Source organism: Mchenga conophoros, linkage group LG16, assembly GCF_057382185.1.
Source record: "Mchenga conophoros isolate Kocher_MC1m ecotype Shallow Benthic linkage group LG16, M_conophoros_male_GT1.1, whole genome shotgun sequence".
NCBI classification, from domain to species: Eukaryota; Metazoa; Chordata; class Actinopteri; order Cichliformes; family Cichlidae; genus Mchenga; species Mchenga conophoros.
In genome coordinates, this window is record NC_140541.1 from 38,762,330 (window position 1) to 38,780,482 (window position 18,153).

An 18,153-nucleotide genomic window follows, 5' to 3' on the forward strand; every position below is an offset into this window, starting at 1 on the left:
GAAATGCTTTGATTCGCTTCCAGGTTCTAATTCTCATTCACAGCAGGACAGCTACAAAGTGCACACACATGGCCAGAGTCCAAGCTAGCACGTTCGACTTAATCAAGGCCGGGTGGAGGGATTAGCCCTTTTTCTTAAACTGGGTTTGATCTCATGCACAAACATTTGATGTGAACAGAGGGTTCAGTTTCCTGGAGTTTCTCTGTTCTGAAACAGTTCAGTTTTGGCTCTGCAGGTGTCGCTGTGCTGCAGCCACACGACAGAGGATGTCAGGCAAATCAGTGCATGTTTGCTAATGTCCTGGTAGTTCCTCACACTCTGGTGGTCAAAGGCAGAACTGAAAGCTGCTCCTGAGTTAAACCATAAGCTATAAAGATACATTTATCATTTCTTATACTGTAACAGTCCATATAAACCTTTGATGGGCTGTTGCTGTTTGAAGCACCCCCTAAATGACCAAAACAAACGTTCTTCTTTATTTTCTGGCTGTTTGCAGCCCTCTAGTGGTTGTACGTGGAACTTCAGTTGAAAGTGTAGACATTTAAACCGCTAATCCTTTTCCAGAAAAACGAACGTGCAGATAAACACTGACGTTCAGGCTTGATGTAAGCGCACATTATTCATGACCTCTCCGCCTATTGGTTAGTTAAATGCCTCAGCAGTGACCAATGACTCGTGGTTAGCCGTCCTGACAGCAGACTCTGATAAGCACCCAGAGTCTTGCAGGCTTTGGGATCTGGTCTCATATGAGCAGCTTTTATGACATAATTATAGATCATGTGGTGTGAAGTCAGGGAGGGGTCAGGGCTGCACGCCCCATCAGCAAACAAACCCAGCAGCAGTGACACACGGTCCGCTTGATTTTTCTCCATGTAACATGAAAGATGCTCAGCCTGTGAGTGTCTGACTTCATCAGAGGGTCTCTGCACTTGATTTTCATGCTTACATCATTTACACTTAGCATTTATCAGACAGTCAGCGACTGCACGGAAACCTCCGATTGTTAAGGAAAAATGTGAATTCTCCACCTGGTTGCTGGAAGCGGTCACAGGGAGGTTTAGTGCTTCTCCATCCAGCTGGTGAATCCTTGTTTTTCCGGGCCGACCTGTCCGGTCTCTAGGCCTGTCCAACAGCTGACGTCACCTGGTTAGTGGTGAAAACCTAAATTTAAGAAGCACTGCTCATGAGAAGAAAATGTTTAAGATCACTTTGATTTGGAGGGGGCGGGGTTTATAACTTTTGCCCCAACCTGCCACCAGAGGGCGATTGCCATGCTGTCCATCTTTATATACAGTCTGTGTTTTCAAGTTTACCCAGTCAGGAACAAGGAGAACCGCTGGGTGAGTTTGCCCTCCTCGGTGACTGTCAGGCTCCTCCTGCTCTTCCTGAGCACAAACACTTGTAGTTATGCAACAGGCAGAAGTCTGTCTGTGAACGCCATCTGCTGTGGCAAACGCAAACAGAGCAGCTCACATTTCCAGCGTGCAGCGCTCTGACACACTGGGATTTTTCCACAGCTCTTCCCATCTGCTAAACTGGGCTGTAACACACCTCCATAATGGTTTTCAGGCAGTTCACAGAGGACTGGCACTGAAAGTCAAAGAGTCTGGAACTTTCCACCACAAAATGGGTGAAAATGAGCTCAGCGGGGTTTTGGGGTTTGACGTCACTCCCTCGTCCTGTCTCCGTTTCCTCTCCTGGTCTCTGTTCCAGCACCTTAACTCTGCATCAGGGAACGTGTTTTGCTTTCGGATGATTTGCACGCTTGTTGCAGGCTTCGTGATGACTTGTGTTTAAGGAGCAGGTTGTGTATTTGGAAACGGCTCGGCACCTTTGATTTGTATATAATTTGGAGTGAATGTCATAAACACGTCATCATGTGGAAGCTTTGTGTAGTCTGACAATAAAGTTTGAAAAAGTGTTGTGATGTTGACTTTGTTACAGTTTCATGCCTGCACTTCACACCAACAGTAATAAACAACAGTCACAGTCAGACCAACAGGCTTTGATTCTAAATACCAGAGGTGGGACCAAGTCATTGTTTTGCAAGTCTCAAGTAAGTCTCAAGTCTTTATCCTCAAGTCACAAGTCAAGTCTCAAGTAATGTCAGGCAAGTCAGAGTCGAGTCTCAAGTCACTGGTGTAAAAGTCCGAGTCAAGTCACAAGTCTGAAACTTTGAATTTCAAGTCCTTTCGAGTCTTTAAAAACAAAATAATGAAAAAAGCATGTTGCAGTTATGCTAAATGTAAATATTAGACCATGTAATTTTAAAATGTGTTTTTCTCAACACATGACAAAATAGTGAACTTAGAAAATATACACAAATTGTGAAATTGCACCTCTTTAAAATGCAGCTCAATTAAACCTAGCTCCAAGAATAATTTTCACCGACAGTTCTGAGATAAGATGCATGTTATTCTTGGATGCGCTTGTAGGACCGGCTTTAAAATCGCATGACAAAAGTATCATACACATTAAAAAAACTGTATCACCAACGTAGCCTGGACAAGATTTGCTTGTTAGATGAAGTCATGATCTCATCGTAGCAAGAGAGAAGCACCACCTACGTTCTTTATGCAACTTCAACTGTCGGAGAAAGTTGGAAGTTGTTCCATCTCTGTCTGTGATTCTCTTCTTGCATGTTTTGCATATTGCATTTCAGTTTTTTGTTGACTACTTCATAGTTTATGTACCTGAAAAAAATAACTCCTTGCAGCATTTTTGAGCGGTTTTTTTTTTTTTTTTTTAAATCTGGTTAATTTGATCGGCTGTGCTACAGCTCACGCACACATACATACGGAGTGTGGTTTGAATAAATGAATCAATGAATTGAATTAATGGTGCACACTTTCTATATAATATGCATGTTAAATTTTATATTTGGGGTGAAATATCAAGTCTTTTCAAGTAAACCGGTTCAAGTCCGATTCAAGTCCCAGGTCATTGGTGTAAAAGTCCAAGTCAAGTCTAAAGTCATAAAATTAATGACTCAAGTCTGACTCGAGTCCAAGTCATGTGACTCGAGTCCACACCTCTGCTAAAAACGTTATTAAAGCGAGTCGCTGAGACATTTCCTCACAGCTCTGCAGCTTTTCAAAGTTCACAGAAATAAAAGCGTTTAAAAAAACTCCTAACTAATAAACTCCCACAGCGCCCTCCAGCGGCGGCCCCCCGAACAACAGCCTGGAAACCACCGAGTGACGTTTGGGAAGCGCAATAGCAGCGAGACAGGAAGCGGAAGAACTTCAACGTAAGAGCACTGGGTCCTCCTGCGCTTTCTGCTGCCTGTCCTCAACTAACGAACCAGCAGAGGGAGCCCAGGGCTTTGTTTTCACACAGCGGGTGAAAGGAAGCAACAGCTGACACGATCCGCTCAGTAAATGTCCTTTTACCTGTAAGCCTGGTTTAGTAACCTGTCCTAATAAATTTGTGTTGTATTTCTTATAAGGGGCAAAGTGGTGTCAGCCCTGCGCTGAGAGGGCTGTGCTCATCCATCCGCCCTGTTCTAACAAAGACACGTTTCAGGAACACCTGTAGTTCCCTTTTATTCATATAGCATCAGTGAACAAACACACGTGTTACTGTAAGGTGAAGACCCCACAGAGTTAATGCAGGACAAACGTTCACTCGGATTCATTGATGAAGTGAATGCAGGACTACATGTCCTTCTCATGAGTGGACACACATGGATGTGAACCACGCGTGTTTGGCTGAGCCAAACAACCGCAGCAGTGATTCGAACCTAAAGTACTCTGGATACTGTTACTGTACAAATACTATTACATGTTTGTTGGTCAGGTGTCCTGTAGGAAGAAAACACGTGAATGTGCATGAACGCGTTTACATGAGGACAAAGTGACTTCAAGGGAAATACAAATCTTCACATTTTGATGTCTGTCAGTTATTTTGTTCATGAAGTTTTAATTTACGAATTTTTGAGCAGATGGTGTAAAAGGTTGTAACTGTATCGAAGTGTAAAGATATAAAGAAATTAATTTAATGAGTTACAGTGAAAACCAGTGTCTGTAAATGATAAACACGACTTTCAGTTTTTCTATTCATACAAATTTTATTGTGAAGAAACGGAATTTTCCGTTTTAGAGTTGAAGGAATGTCCGTAAATAGTAGAGAAATTCTACGGAATCTTCTGTTTTACCGGAAAAGTTCGTGAACTTCAGTAAAAGATCTACGATTTTTTTTTTACCCGAGCGAGGCCGCATCTGTCCACGCCAGTATAAACCACAGCACAGGATCCACCCACTGCAAATTAACGACACTGCACACTGACAACCCCAACTGCGACTACACCTCCCAGCCACCTCCTCCCAGCTTCCCCGACATTAAAATACCGAACTTATAGACCCCCCACACACCCCCACACCCCCAACCTTTCCCCTGAAGGTTGGGGGTGTGGGGGCATCCTTTATAGGATGCTTGTTCAAGGCTGCAGTTGGTCCAGAATGCTGCAGCTCGTCTTCTGACACGTACTAAAAGATGTGAACACATTTCCCCGGTACTTGCCTCCCTTCATTGGCTCCCTGTCCGCTTCAGAATTAATTTAAAAATTTTATTGTTGACTTACAAAGCCCTGAATGGACAGGCTCCCGGGTATTTGTCTGACCTCTTGCAGACTTATACCCCCCTTAGAGCTCTTAGATCAAGTGATCTTTTGCTTTTAGCTGTACCAAGGTCGAGGCTGGTTCACAGAGGTGATCGAGCATTTGCAGTCGTAGCGCCTAAGCTGTGGAGTAATTTACCCCTACACATCAGACAGGCTCATACTGTCAATCTTTTTAAATCTTATCTTAAAACACATTTTTATTTACTGGCTTTTAATACAGCATGAGAGTTGTTTGTTAATTCATATTTGGTGTTTGCTTTTAATACTCTAAGTTGTTTTATTATGTATGTTGTATTCTTGTACAGCACTTTGGTAAACGCTCCTGTTGTAATTAAATGTGCTATATAAATAATTAAACTATTAAACTATTAAACTATATGCATGCGCGACGGGATCCCAGAGACAGCAGCTGATCCGGCGGGGTCTGGAGTCCCTACCTAAACACGGCACCCATCCTCCCCTCCTCACCCCCGAACATAACAGCCTTTCCATCCAGCTGGATCGCCGGTGTGGTGCCAGGGTTGGTATCCCCAGACGATTTGTTTCCCCTGCGTCGGGAGCGCGCACAGGGCTGTCCGAATCACGGATGAACACTATCTGTCGTTTTTAGATTTAGTTCACAAACACTTCTTATAAAGACGTATTACTGCTGAAATATTAGCGGCGTTGGCTCTTTAAACAGTAAAGTTACAGGATACAAATAAATATGAGCCACGGTGTGGAAATGATGCGCCGCGTGAGAACTTTTAATGCATCATTTTCTCCTGTAACCCACAAACACTCATCAGTGCGCGCTCCCGACGCAAGGGAAAAATTCTACCCTGGCACTCTGACACGCCCACGCGTGATGTTAACCACTCAGTTCCTACTGTGAGAGGTCCACAGTTCATCCCGATCACATTACAATAATTTAATAACATATTATTAAGATACAGAAAACTAGATCCAGCTTAAGGAAAAAAAGTCCACGGAGACCAGTGTAGAACTGTGTTGGTGCGGGAGGCTTTTACTTTGAAGGGCGTGGCAGGAAGCGGTGGTAGGTTTGATGTGGAGAGCTGAGAGGAGCCCGTCTGCGTCACAGTGTAAGGAGAGTTTCTGGGAGCTGCTCGTCTTTCTCCGAGGCTGTGGAAGCTCCGCTCCGGGCAGACAGGAGGTGAGTGACCGGGCAGAGGGCCACCGAGGCCGGCCGAGCATGTCCACGACACCGCTGTCTGTGTGTGGCTGTGTCGGTTCCGCAGGGAGCAGTGACCGGCGGGCACTCCGGGGCCGGTTTATGGTGTTTAACTACCGACTAGTACACGCGAGCAGGGGCCAGACTGTGGAGCGGACACCGACCAGCCGCGTGAAGTGATAACAACAACAATGATCATCATGATAACAATGATAATAGGGATAAGTGACTGATCAGAAAGTCAATCAGGGTGTCCGTGGTCACTGAGACTGTGTGTTGTGTTCCTCTGAACAAAGCGCTCATTAAACTAATCTGGTTTTGCCTTTTATTGTTTTAAACGTGGGAGAGTGGACAGGTTTCACCGTGGGCTCAGATTATTATATCACGATCTGTCACTCTGACAAACACCACGCTGACTAAAACTACTGTAATGCGCCAAATCACAACAACAGCGCCTTGAGGCGACTTTTGTTGTGATTTGGCGCTATATAAATACAATTGAATTGACTGTCCAGTTATTATTATTGTTGTTGTTGTTTAGCAGCACGGTGGCGCGGTGATTAGCGCTGTTGTCGGGTCTTTCTGCGTGGACTTTGCGTGTTCTCCCCGTGTCTGTGTCCAGTCTGGTCTGTCTCAGACTGGCGACCAGTCCAGCGTGCAGGGTAACTGGGAGGCTCCAGCCCCCTGTGACCCTGACAAGGATCACCAGCAAGGCTGGACTGGGACAAAAAAATCGGCCCGGGCATTTTGACTAGAGACCGGCCCACCAGGATAAAGATTGAAAATGTGACGTCACTCAGGGGTAAAACCGCAAAGGATTCTGGGAACTTGTGGCAAGAGGTACTAGCGCACGCAGGCTTTCAATTGAACTCAGTCACACAGCGATAAAAAGAAACCCAAAAAATGGCAAGAAGCTGTTGTATTATTAACTGCAATAGCCGGTCGCATGACAGCCACAGGAAGCCGACGGGTAAAGAGATCGTTTTTATCGGATTAAGTCGTTGAAGAGAAAATTTTTAAGCCATGTTTCCGAAGTAAGAGCCGACTGATGGTCTGGATATACCAAATATAACGTCCCAGAACCCTCCAGCTCACAGGTTAGTCTGCTCCAAGCATTCCCACAAAGGTCAGAGTTTTGTAGTAGTTAATACGTCATTTTTCTTAACATAATTGGTGATATAGGTTACAAGCAAGTCTGGCGCTGAACAGAAATTGTCGCGCTATGCTCCTTTGTTTATTGTGCATAAATAGTGAATTGTCCTGACACAATATTGCGTTTCGCTTCTGTTATTATGGTACATTGACAAAAACATGTACTTTTATTCACAGGATAAAACAGTTGTTTTGTATCACTAATTGTCCAGTACGATTACAGCATACAATATTGTTGTCACTGCTACATTTCTGTGATGCTACCAGAAATTATTTCCACTACTAATTAATTACCGTTGAGCTCAAAGGTCATATTAATAAACGGTTAACGAATGTGTATTTATGACGACGATTTGTGAGACTGGTAAACTTACCTTTGTTCGTACGATGGTCTTTCGTTCTACACGGTGCATTTCAAGGTCCTGCACCCATCCGTCAGTAAACTGTACCTGGGCTTGTTGCAGTGACCTGAAGTTACTAAACTTCATGAGTGTGTGCACTCACTCCAAGAACCGTATGATTATAAATATGAGCGTGGTGAAAGTTGGGCAGCACGCTGACGTCTTTTGTCCCTCTGTGTGCTCGTAAGGGTCTGACCCTTTCACTCCTTTGATTTTTTTCTTGTATCTTTTCTTTGTCTTTTCGTCGAGTCTGTCTTTGTACGGACCGGCATTGTTCTCCTTCTGTTTTGTACATTCCTTTTTTTGTGCGTCAAAGAAAAAACAAGAAGGCATTGGAACCGGAGAATGAACGTTTTGCGGTGCTGCAAATGCTTGCATTTGATGCGGTACTTGGATTGTTTTGCCACGAGTTCCCAGCATGCAATGCGCGAAAATCACGTGATTGCTAAACAAGGGGGAGGGTGCATCCGGCCTCCTCGGCTGTAATTGGTCCAGCCCAGAGTCGATCATGACCAATTGGCCAATCCAACACCTTTCATACCTTTTATACCCTTCCTAAAAAAAAATAATAATAAAATCCATCGGCCCATAAAAACAAAAAATCACCAGCGGCCCACCGGGCACCAGAAGTGATGGTTTATCGCTATTGTCACTGTTATTGTTGTTGACTGTGTTGTGTGTTTTTCACGTGTGGTTTTTCAAACACCATACAGTAAACCTTTGATGTCCTGGTGTTTCACGCTCATGAACCGTCCTCATCGTGATGTTTTCACTGAAAACAGGAACTGGGAGACTTTCACAGCGGTGCTGAGGCTCCCAGCCTCTGGACCAGACTCGGGGTCCTGAGCGTGTTTCCAGTCAGTCTGCACGGCTCCTGTTTTTGTAAAAGAACGTCAGTTTTTTCTGCAGCTGCCGTCTCGTGAACACTGAGTAAAAAGTTCACCTTCAAGCTTTAACTCTGGTTTCTAATAATGTGGTAGAAGTGATGCACGTGGGAGGATGTGAGAGTGCTGAGGCAGCAGGGCTGGGCTCAGCGGCAGAGGAGGAAGAGGAGGAAGAGGAGAGAAGGTGCCAGACTTGCTGTGATGTCATCATTCATGCTTGATGCAACATGTTGACGATGTTGCCCACAAGTCTGAGAGTCTGTCTCTCTCTGAGCGTCCTCTCCCCTCTCTCGCCGTTTGCAGTGCGTCACTAAATGTTGTCTTTTTAGTGTTTCATCCTGTTTCCCTGCTCTCTTCCTGTGAAAAGGGGTTTTTGTCACCGCTGTCTGATGGTGGGGGTTTTCTGTCTTCAGGATGAAGCGGCTGCAGTTGGGCAACTAACTGAGTTTATGTTTAATTGACTGAAAATCTTTTCTCGAACTGAAACAATCCGAAACATTACAATCGTCTCGTCGATGAGATGTAAATGTAGATGATGTTTCGCTGCAGCTGGACCGCGTGGTGCTTCCTGGCTCTCAGCGCGTTTGCAGACGTGACGATGAATCCTGCCCACCTGTGACGATGGCCTGTCTGCCTCTGCTGCTCTGCCTCAGCTTGCTGCTGCACTCAGGTGAGTCATGTAAAAGCAGTCAGGTGTTCAAATTAGGGCTGCCACGATTAGTCGACTAGTCACGATTACGTCGACTATCAAAATCGTCGACGACTGATTTAATAGTCGACGCGTCGTTTGAAACTTTGTAAGATCCTGAAAGACGCAGGAATAAGTAGCAGGATTTAAGAGTGTAATAACGGACTGAAACAGAAGATGGCAGCACCGCATGTACAAGGATGCCAGCTGCCGTTAAACCCCGAAAAAGAAGCAGCAGCTGTGTCCCAGAATTCATAGCGCAGCCCAGCTCAGTTTCCAACAATGGCGGCAGCTAGTTAGTTTTAATATTACTCTTATTATTCTTTCTGGGTCACAAAATAAACGTTTAACATATTTTCAGGCGAGAATGTAGCTGTGTAAACCTCAAATATCGGCTCAGTTTATCAGGACACCACATATTTTCAAAAGCGCTCCGACGTTTTCGGAGACGTCTGTTACCCACTAGCTCGATAGCTAGCCGGGGGCTAGGTCACTAGAGCCGTGAGAACACCGGACTCCCGGCAAATCGTTTTCAAACCCACCGCCGTCTTTCGCTACTCAGGTTAAACATGATATATGAGTCACTTAGATAACTTTAAAATGTTATTATTTGGCTTTTTTTTGGTATTTTTTTTGTTCCTGAGTAAATCAGTTTGGCTGAGATTAAAGTTTTTACACAGCTGAATAAACGTCAAGCAGACAGCTGATTATCAGAAGTGTGAGATGCTCGAGAATTTACTCCGGTGTCCTGTTATAAACTACGAATCCTTGAGGCCAAGTCCATAACATGTAACTGTTTCAATTAGATTGATTGTCATTTTAACTGACTTTTTTATTTGAATTTTATTGAATTTTATTTTTTATTTTATTTGTATTCTTTCACTTATTGTTGCATGTGTGTTGTTGCTGCCTGTGTTTGAGTAATTTCTGTAACTGTGAGACATCTGCTGCTGCCTATCTTGGCCAGGTCTCCCTTGAAAAAGAGGTTTTTAATCTCAATGGGATAATAAATAAGGAGTTTATTAAACTTCACCGAAACAATCTGCAGATTTCATTAAAGTTTAACAAACTATCATCTTGTCTTTATTTTTAGTTAGCACAGACCTCAAACACTTAAAGCTGTAAGCTAATGATAGTTATATAAGAGCAGATGCTGCTGGTGCAATAAGCTGTACGTTTTACGTCCAATGGATGATGATCTGATTAGTCGACTAATCGCAAAAATAATCGGTGACTAGTCGACTATCAAAATAATCGTTTGTGGCAGCCCTAGTTCAAATACCGTCCTGCCCCACCCACACACAGGCTGATACCTGTCAGGTATTGTTTTGGAGGAAGGAAGGTTCAGGGTTTAAGTAATCATGGGCTCATCCGATTAGAGTGAGAATAAGCAGTCATCAATCATTTATAGGTTTTGTCATTTTATTGTATAACGGGTAAAGGAAAGAAAGACACACATGGACTGCTTTCTCTCAGCTGCTGCCCCATGTGGGAGTGAAGAAAGAGTGAGGGGTAAGTGAGTGCAGTCCTTATATGCCGAGTGACAGGTGAGTGCAATTAAGGCCAAGCACCACACCCAATCAAAGGTGAGGAAAAGAAACAAGGTGCATCTGGTGAAGTGAATGTGCTAAAAGGTGAGCCTTTACAACAGGTATACTTTGGATCCTCGTGACTCAGCAGATTGCCTCACATATTTTCTCTTTTCTTCCTCTCGCAGAGCTCGCTCATCCGCCTCCCGCACCTGTTAACCTTTCTGTCGACTCTCTGAACTTCCGCCACGTCCTTCGGTGGAAGCCCGGCGACAACACGCCACCTGGGACAGAGTACGGGGTCTTTGTGAGGTAATTTGTCCGCCGTCTGTCCTCACGTCCTGTCACTCTCAGCCTGGTAACATGAAGACGATGGTGCTCACATCAAACCCCAAAAAACCTCTGAGCTCTGTGGGTGATGTAGAAACGCAAAGTTCAGACGCTTGAAGGATCAAGTTCAAGCTCAGCTGTGACTCCAGGCTTTTATTAACACACACACACACACACACACACACACACACACACACACACACACACCTGAGATAAAGGACAGGATTAAACACCTGTAAATAAAAGTGTTGCATCAGCTGCGTGTTTTTGTCAGATGCTTCCTGTCGAAGTTCAGAACACGATATTTTTTCTAAAGGAGGGTAAAAGTCCCCCCGTAGCCTGCTGGGAAATTCCACTGTTGCTTCTTCTTTTTTACCAAAAGAACGATTCAAAAATAGATTTCCTGTTTTATTTTGTAACTCACACAAGTTTGTCTGCACTTTTCTTCAGATCAAAGAAAGAAATGAAACAACAGAATAATTTCATTTTTAATTATATTGTAATTATGCAGCTATACAAAGTTAGTTAGTTACAAGTTTTTTTGTTCATATTTTATAAAATCAGAGGAAACAGCTTCATCTTTGCAGTTTATCCAGAAGAACAGATTTCATGGAGACAGACGTTCTGGTCTTTAGACCCGGTGTCGTGTCCACGTGTGACGACATCAGAAACATTCGAGCCAAACTCGTCGTGACATGGGAAACATAAGCAGCTCGTTCGTACGCGTAAATAAAAAGACAAAGTGTGCTGTGATCGTGAGACGATGGAGGATCAGGTGTGTGAGTGGGGGCGTGACCTCCATGCAGGTTTATGATGTGTGGTAAACATGAAGCAGCCCTCCCTGCTGCCTGTGATGGCGTGCACGGCGTGCTCTGTGGGACGATGAGCCGCCGTCTCTGAGCAACTGCTGCACAGAGATCAGCTGGTCCAGGCTTCAGGGAGCGCTCCTCTCAGGCATGGAGGAAACCCCTGATAACAGACGCACACAGGCTCGAGAGCTTGAACACAGCTTACAGCTGTTTTCCATTTACGCGCACACACACAAAGATGTTCTAGCACACAGATCGTGGTTATTTTGGAGTGCGTGGAGATGAAACAGGAAGTGAAAGCAGAGCGGCGGGCTGAGGTTTGTGGGGACCTCTTCAGACCAGGGTCACCAACCTCTTTGCCCTGAGAGCTACTTTAAGGGTACTGAGTACTCCGAGGGGCGACGTGTCCGACACAGAGCTCGCCTTTAATATTCTAATATTATCAATAACAGATATTAGTGTGTGTGCAGGGACGACTCACACACTGACAGTGGGAGTTCTCACAGCTGATATCTCTGTGAACATGTTTGTAGGAAACCATCAGCTGATATGTAACCATGGAGACTGCCCCACGTTTGTACACGTCCTTCATATTTGAATGAATCTTCTAACATTTGTACCGATCACCAAATCTGTTGCATTTCCGTCATTTTTCACGTTTTTCTACACTGTTTGACTTTGTTTGGGCCGCGTTGCTGTGGTGATGATCTCCTGCTGGTGAACCGCGACCTTTAATCTGCTCACGTTTTCAGTCAGCTTCACTGGCTCCTTCTTCTTCTTTGGTGGAATATCTGCCTGGGCGGGGTGCTTTCTCTCTCCTGGGCGGTTTGTTCACAGCGAGCAGCTGGGATGGCTCTGACGCCATTTCAGTTTCAGCACTCATCGTGAGGGTTCGCTTTACGTTTGCAAGGTTTAACATGAATACACTGAAACTGCTCGTGGCTTCGTGTTTTTCAGCTAGTTCAGAAACTGTGTTCTTCCTCATACAGCGTCCTCGTCACCAAACCACAGCCTGTGGGTCCAACGAGTCTTTATTGTCTTTAGGGCTGCCACGATTAGTCGACTAGTCATGATTACGTCGACTATCAAAATCGTCGACGCGTCGTTTGAAGCTTTGTAAGATCCCAACAGACGCAGGAACAAGTAGCAGGATTTAAGAGTGTAATAACGGACTGAAACAGAAGATGGCAGCACTGCATGTACAAGGATGCCAGCTGCCGTTTTTTGGTCTTTTATTTGTTCCTGAGTAAATCGGTTTGGCTGAGATTAAAGTTATAGTTTTTACACAGCTGAATAAACATCAAGCAGACAGCTGATTATCAGAAGTGTGAGATGCTCCAGAATTTACTCCGGTGTCCTGTTATATTTTAGATAGCAAGGAGTTTATTAAACTTCACCGAAACAATCTGCAAATTTCATTAAATTTAATAAACTATCATCTTGTCTTTATTTTTAGTTAGCACAGACCTTAAACACTTAAAGCTGTAAGCTAATGATCGTTATATAAGAGCAGATGCTGCCGGTGCAATAAGCTGTACGTTTTACTCCAATGGATGATGATCTGATTAGTCGACTAATCGCAAAAATAATCGGTGACTAGTCGACTATCAAAACAATCGTTTGTGGCAGCCCTAATTGTCTTACAGCTAAAACGCAGCAGCATCCGGCTGCCTTCCTGCATGTCTTAGAAATGATTTTCAGGTTTCACTGAGTCTTCAGAGCCGGTGTGCTGGCCTCAGGTGAGCCAGCTTCAGGCCTCAGATGGGTTTCCATCAGGATCTGAACGAGCTGTCAGAGGGGATAAAACCTGTGATACGTGGTGCGTTCACTTGTCCTGTTTTAGCTCTGAAATATTGGCGTTGTGTCATATTCCCGTCTTAAGCACCCTGAATGCATCATCTTTTATCTGGAAACACGTCTACAGGCCTCAGCAAGGTTAAAGGTCACAGCCTCGACAGCACGGCTTAGGTTTGAAAAGCTGCATCTGAGCAAAGCAGCAGACTTCTGAGCTTTTTAATTAACATCTAAACTCCTCTCTTATTCATGAATGGTAACCTGACAGTAAACGTCCAATCAGAAATCAGCTTTCGTTTGAATCTAGGACCAGCTGGATTCGAGACATGAACAGCTCATCGTCGCTGTTTGAGCAAACAGTCGTAACACAAAGCAAATGTTTCTTTTACTGTTTTTGTCCTTCTGATCTAAAATGTTCTGTTTGTCATTGTTCAGTGAGGAATGGAATGAGTGGGAACAGCAATGCAACATACCAACGCAGCCCCAATGCAACCTAACATCTGGAACATCGATGCCACTGATGCTACCAGAGTGGGAGTCCCAGTATTACCTGCACGTCAAAGCGTTCTTCAACCAAACCTGGTCTCCAGAGTCCGGAAAAATAGATTTTGTCCCTTACAAAGAAAGTACGTCAGCATGAGCGTCTTCTGGGTTTCACACTGGTGCATTTGGATTTAAGTGTGTCCCATAATCCAGATCAGGCTTTGATTGAACTAAAATCTCTGGACTGGTTGAATCTTTACCAAAAGGTGACCGCGTGTTTTCTTCTGTTTACAAGCTAAATTAGGTCCTCCAGAGGTCTCACTGGTCGGATATGAAAACTACATCCAGATCAACATTTCACTGCCTTGGCCCGATGACCTGCGAAACTTTTCCAGTATCCAGCAATATTACGATGCCAGTTTCAGAGTCTCATTTCGGATCGGAACCGATGGAGAAATTGGGGTAAGACATCCATTTCATCCCAACATCAACGTGCAGATTTAGACCTCCATCCATCCATCCATCCATCCATTTTCATCCGCTTTATCTGGGGCCGGGTCGCGGGGGCAGCAGCCTAAGCAGAGAAGCCCAGACCTCCCTCTCCCCAGCCACCTCCTCCAGCTTATCCGGGGGAACACCAAGGCGTTCCCAGGCCAGCCGAGAGATATAATCTCTCCAGCGTGTCCTGGGTCTGCCCCGGGGCCTCCTCCCGGTAGGACATGCCCAGAACACCAACCCTGGCAGGCGCCCAGGAGGCATCCTTGTCAGATGCCCGAACCACCTCAACTGGCTCCTTTCGATGTGGAGCAGCAGCTGCTCTACTCTGAGCTCCTCCCAGATGGCCGAACTTCTCACCCTATCTCTAAGGGAGAGGCCAGCCACCCTTCGGAGGAAGCTCATTTCTGCCGCTTGTATCCGCCGCTTGTATCCGTATCACTACCCACAGCTCGTGGCCATAGGTGAGGGTAGGGACGTAGATCGACCGGTAAATTGAGAGCTTCGCTTTTACACTCAGCTCCCTCTTCACCACGACGGACCGGTGCAGCGTCCGCATCACTGCAGCCGCCGTCTGTCGATCTCCGGCTCCCTTCTCCCATCACTTGCGAACAAGACCCCGAGATACTTGAACTCCTCCACTTGGGGCAGGAACTCATCCCCGACCCAGAGTGGGCACTCCACCCTTTTCCGGCTGAGAACCATGGCCTCAGATTTGGAGGTGCTGATCCTCAACACCAGGGGCTCTGCCACCAAGGAGTTGTTTAACTGCCTCAGTGACCTCGCCTCCGGAAATTGGCGGGTCATTCCCCTCATCCCCAGACTCTGCTTCCTCCTTGGAAGACGTGTCAGTGGGATTAAGGAGGTCTTCGAAGTATTCCTTCCACCGCCTGACAATTTTCTCAGTCGACGTCAGCAGCGCTCCGCCAGCACTATACACAGTGCAGGTAGAGACGCCTGATACCTGACGGTTTGCCAGAATGTCTTCGAGGCAGTCCGAAAGGCTTTTTCCATGGCCTCTCCGAACTCCTCCCACACCCGAGTTTTTGCTTCAGCCGCTGCCCGATAGGATAGATTTAGACCTCAGCTGGTGAAAGTCTTCATTCTAGAGTTCCTTTAAACCTGTTTGAGGCTTCAGTCACATGGGCCTACAGGCCGGTCAGCAACCTCTCGCCATCCTGTCCCTGAGCCAGCGGTCGCTGACTGGTGTCCAGGCGCGGCTGTAAAACACATACAGTACATATACGATATAAAAATGGAAATGCAGCCAATCACAGCAGGCTTCTGCCTAAAAGCAGGTGTCGGGTTGATTGACATGAGGAGACTTTGACTTTGAGAGTCACCTGTCAGAGCAGGTGTTGCACACCTGGTCAGGCCTCCAAAGGTGTCTTCATGGCCGCGTAGAGGTCAGAGGAGAAAACAATGCTGAGGATCACACCAGTGGGTCGTGGACAAATCCCAGATGTGATTTTAATGACACGTTTCCTCCTTCTTTGACTTGCAGACGCTGGAAACAGAAAATAAAAGTTTTATCCTTGAAAACTTAAAGAAAGGGGCGGAGTACTGCATAGAGGTGAAGCTCAACACCAGAGAACTAAACAACCATGAGCCGTCTGCCTGGAAGTGCACCTTCACCACGGCGGTGGACCAGCAGAGAGGTGAGCTGATGTGCAGCCGGTAAGGCGGGCGTTGTTGCTGAATCAGAGCATAATGAGCTGCCACAATTCATCTGCCTCCTTATCTGTGTAAATATGCAGAGGGAGTAATTACTAACACATGCCAGGGCTGCCCCTCTCGCCAGTGGGACTCCTCCCCCAGCCACCTGCTCCACCCATCCCTCCCACAGCACAGCCACAAACCACACCCCTCCGCTGTACTTCGGCTGGTTCAGACGGTCGTCTGCATGGAATAATGTGTGTCTGTGTGTCTGCAGGCCTCACTTTAGGTTTGGTCATCGGCGTCCCGATGGTTGCCATCTTCATTGTCACGAGCTGCCTGCTCCTCCTCTTCTACACGGGAGTCATTTGTAAACTGAAGGAAACTGTGCCCAGAGCTCTAATTGTAAGAAATCCAGTTTCATGTGCACTCTAACACCTGTGGTTTGAGAGATTTTATAATGATGTGTTTATTTCTGCTGTGAAGTTGAACATCGCCTTCATTTCATCCATGAGCGTCTCTCAGAGGACAAAGTTCAAACGCTTTGAAGCTCCACAGTCGTAAAGCTCCTCCAGCATATTGTGATTTGCATTTCCACAGAAGGACCAAAGTCCTTCAAAGGTTAAGCAAATGAGTCAGCTGAGCTGAAAACGACTTCTGTTTTGCCCTGCTGCTCTGTGTATATCTTGCTTCAGTCTTAAATATGATCAACCTATCTCTAATAATCAGCTGTGTACCACAGGCCTTCAAGCTGGCTGTAGTTAAACCTTTACTCAAAAAGCATCTCTAGACCATCTCTAGATCCTTGAAAGAGTAGTTGTCAAACAGCTAACAGATCACAGTGACTGTCCCCAGAAAACAGCTTTGGCTGATGTGTTTGTCCTGCATACTTAGACACAGCTGTGACTCGATGATAGACATCTTCAGCAGAGTTTGCCTCTGTTCCTCCTTCTCAGAGCTTCTTTCTCTTCTCTTTGTAGACGGCTCTAACCAAAGGCTACGTCCTGGCCCCGCAGCCCACCGTCCTAGATCCCATCTCAGTTACCTCGGAGACCGGGGAGCATAACAATCACACAACATCACCTTCTGCCAACATTGACGATGTCTCAGAGGACGACGATGATGGCAACTATGTGAACAGAGCAGTGGATCTCTCCTCGGGGGAGAGCTGCTGCTGTGAGGAGCTGTCTGGCAACATGTCAACGAACAGCGAGCCAACGGCAGCACTGGACGCTGGAAGCTCAAGGTTATTTGCTAAGGTGAAAGTAACGGCGCTGCCTGCAGAGTCTGACGAAGGCCAGGTGGAGACGGAGGTGGAGGGAGCGCAGCTCTGTTTGGTGAAAGAGAGGAGTCGAAGTGGAGTCTGGGGACAAAGTCAGGACGAGGAGGTGACGAAGTCCAAAGAGGACAAGGAGGTGCGGGACATCTCCGGCAATGTCAACCTGTTCTCAGTCACCCTCGCCTCAATGGCTGCACGCGATGGAGATGAGGAGGACGTCACAGGCTTTTTGAAAGAGTCCAGCCTGGAGGGTTTACCTGCCACAGACTCACAAACTGAATCAGATCACCTGACACCTCAAGTATTCCCGACACACACAGACCGCACTGCGAGCAGATGTGAAGGCAACAGCACGGACACGCTAACTGAAGAGGAAGAGGAGGAGTTCTCGCCCTATTTGAGAAACAGATGATACTGATGTGTGCTGCTCTGAGCGTCGATGACTCGCAGGGTCTCCTCGTGTTTGTAGACCAGCTTATTATTTGGTGCTGCAGGTCAGAAGATCTGCAAATGAACCAGCCGGATTTTCTGTGTCCGACTTTTTGACTTGTTTGACTGTGAACGTAAAACTGATGCTGCCAAATGGGGTCCAGACACTTTTTAATGTTGTTTGAAAATTAACATAAGCATTTTAAGAAAATCAAAGGAAACTGTGACATTTCTCTTTCTAATGTTCTTCATTAAATATAGATTTTAATGTTTGCTTTTCTCCTGGTTTCCATTCTCTGTACTTCATAATTAAGTTTGGGTCATCTCACGCTGGGTCTCCTCTGTCTCAGACAAACTGTTTTTGCTGCAGTGACTTTAAAACTGCTGCTTTCTGATTGGCTGCCCCTTGTAAACAGAAGCTGGCTGGAGCTT

The 18,153-nt window shown here is 45.8% G+C and overlaps 1 protein-coding gene across 1 annotated transcript; it reads left to right on the forward strand.

Annotated features, from left to right (window-relative positions):
• The first annotated feature begins 5,545 nt into the window (after window positions 1–5,545).
• Window positions 5,546–17,993, forward strand: LOC146557312 (uncharacterized). Its single transcript, XM_085248592.1, has 8 exons — window positions 5,546–5,774; window positions 8,779–8,899; window positions 10,635–10,758; window positions 13,815–14,005; window positions 14,158–14,324; window positions 15,862–16,015; window positions 16,291–16,418; window positions 16,994–17,993. The coding sequence occupies exons 1-8, from the start codon at window positions 5,667–5,669 to the stop codon at window positions 17,702–17,704; spliced, it is 1,704 nt and encodes a 567-aa protein (XP_085104718.1). The 5' UTR covers window positions 5,546–5,666; the 3' UTR covers window positions 17,705–17,993.
• The last annotated feature ends 160 nt before the right edge of the window (window positions 17,994–18,153 follow it).

Bases quoted from the DNA above. Each gene is read 5' to 3' on its own strand.
- LOC146557312 (XM_085248592.1), top strand. From the start codon at position 5,667: ATGTGGAGAGCTGAGAGGAGCCCGTCTGCGTCACAGTGTAAGGAGAGT. The intron at 8,900-10,634 runs GTGAGTCATGTA...TTCCTCTCGCAG, and splicing joins CAGCTTGCTGCTGCACTCAG to AGCTCGCTCATCCGCCTCCC. The intron at 14,325-15,861 runs GTAAGACATCCA...TTTGACTTGCAG, and splicing joins GAACCGATGGAGAAATTGGG to ACGCTGGAAACAGAAAATAA.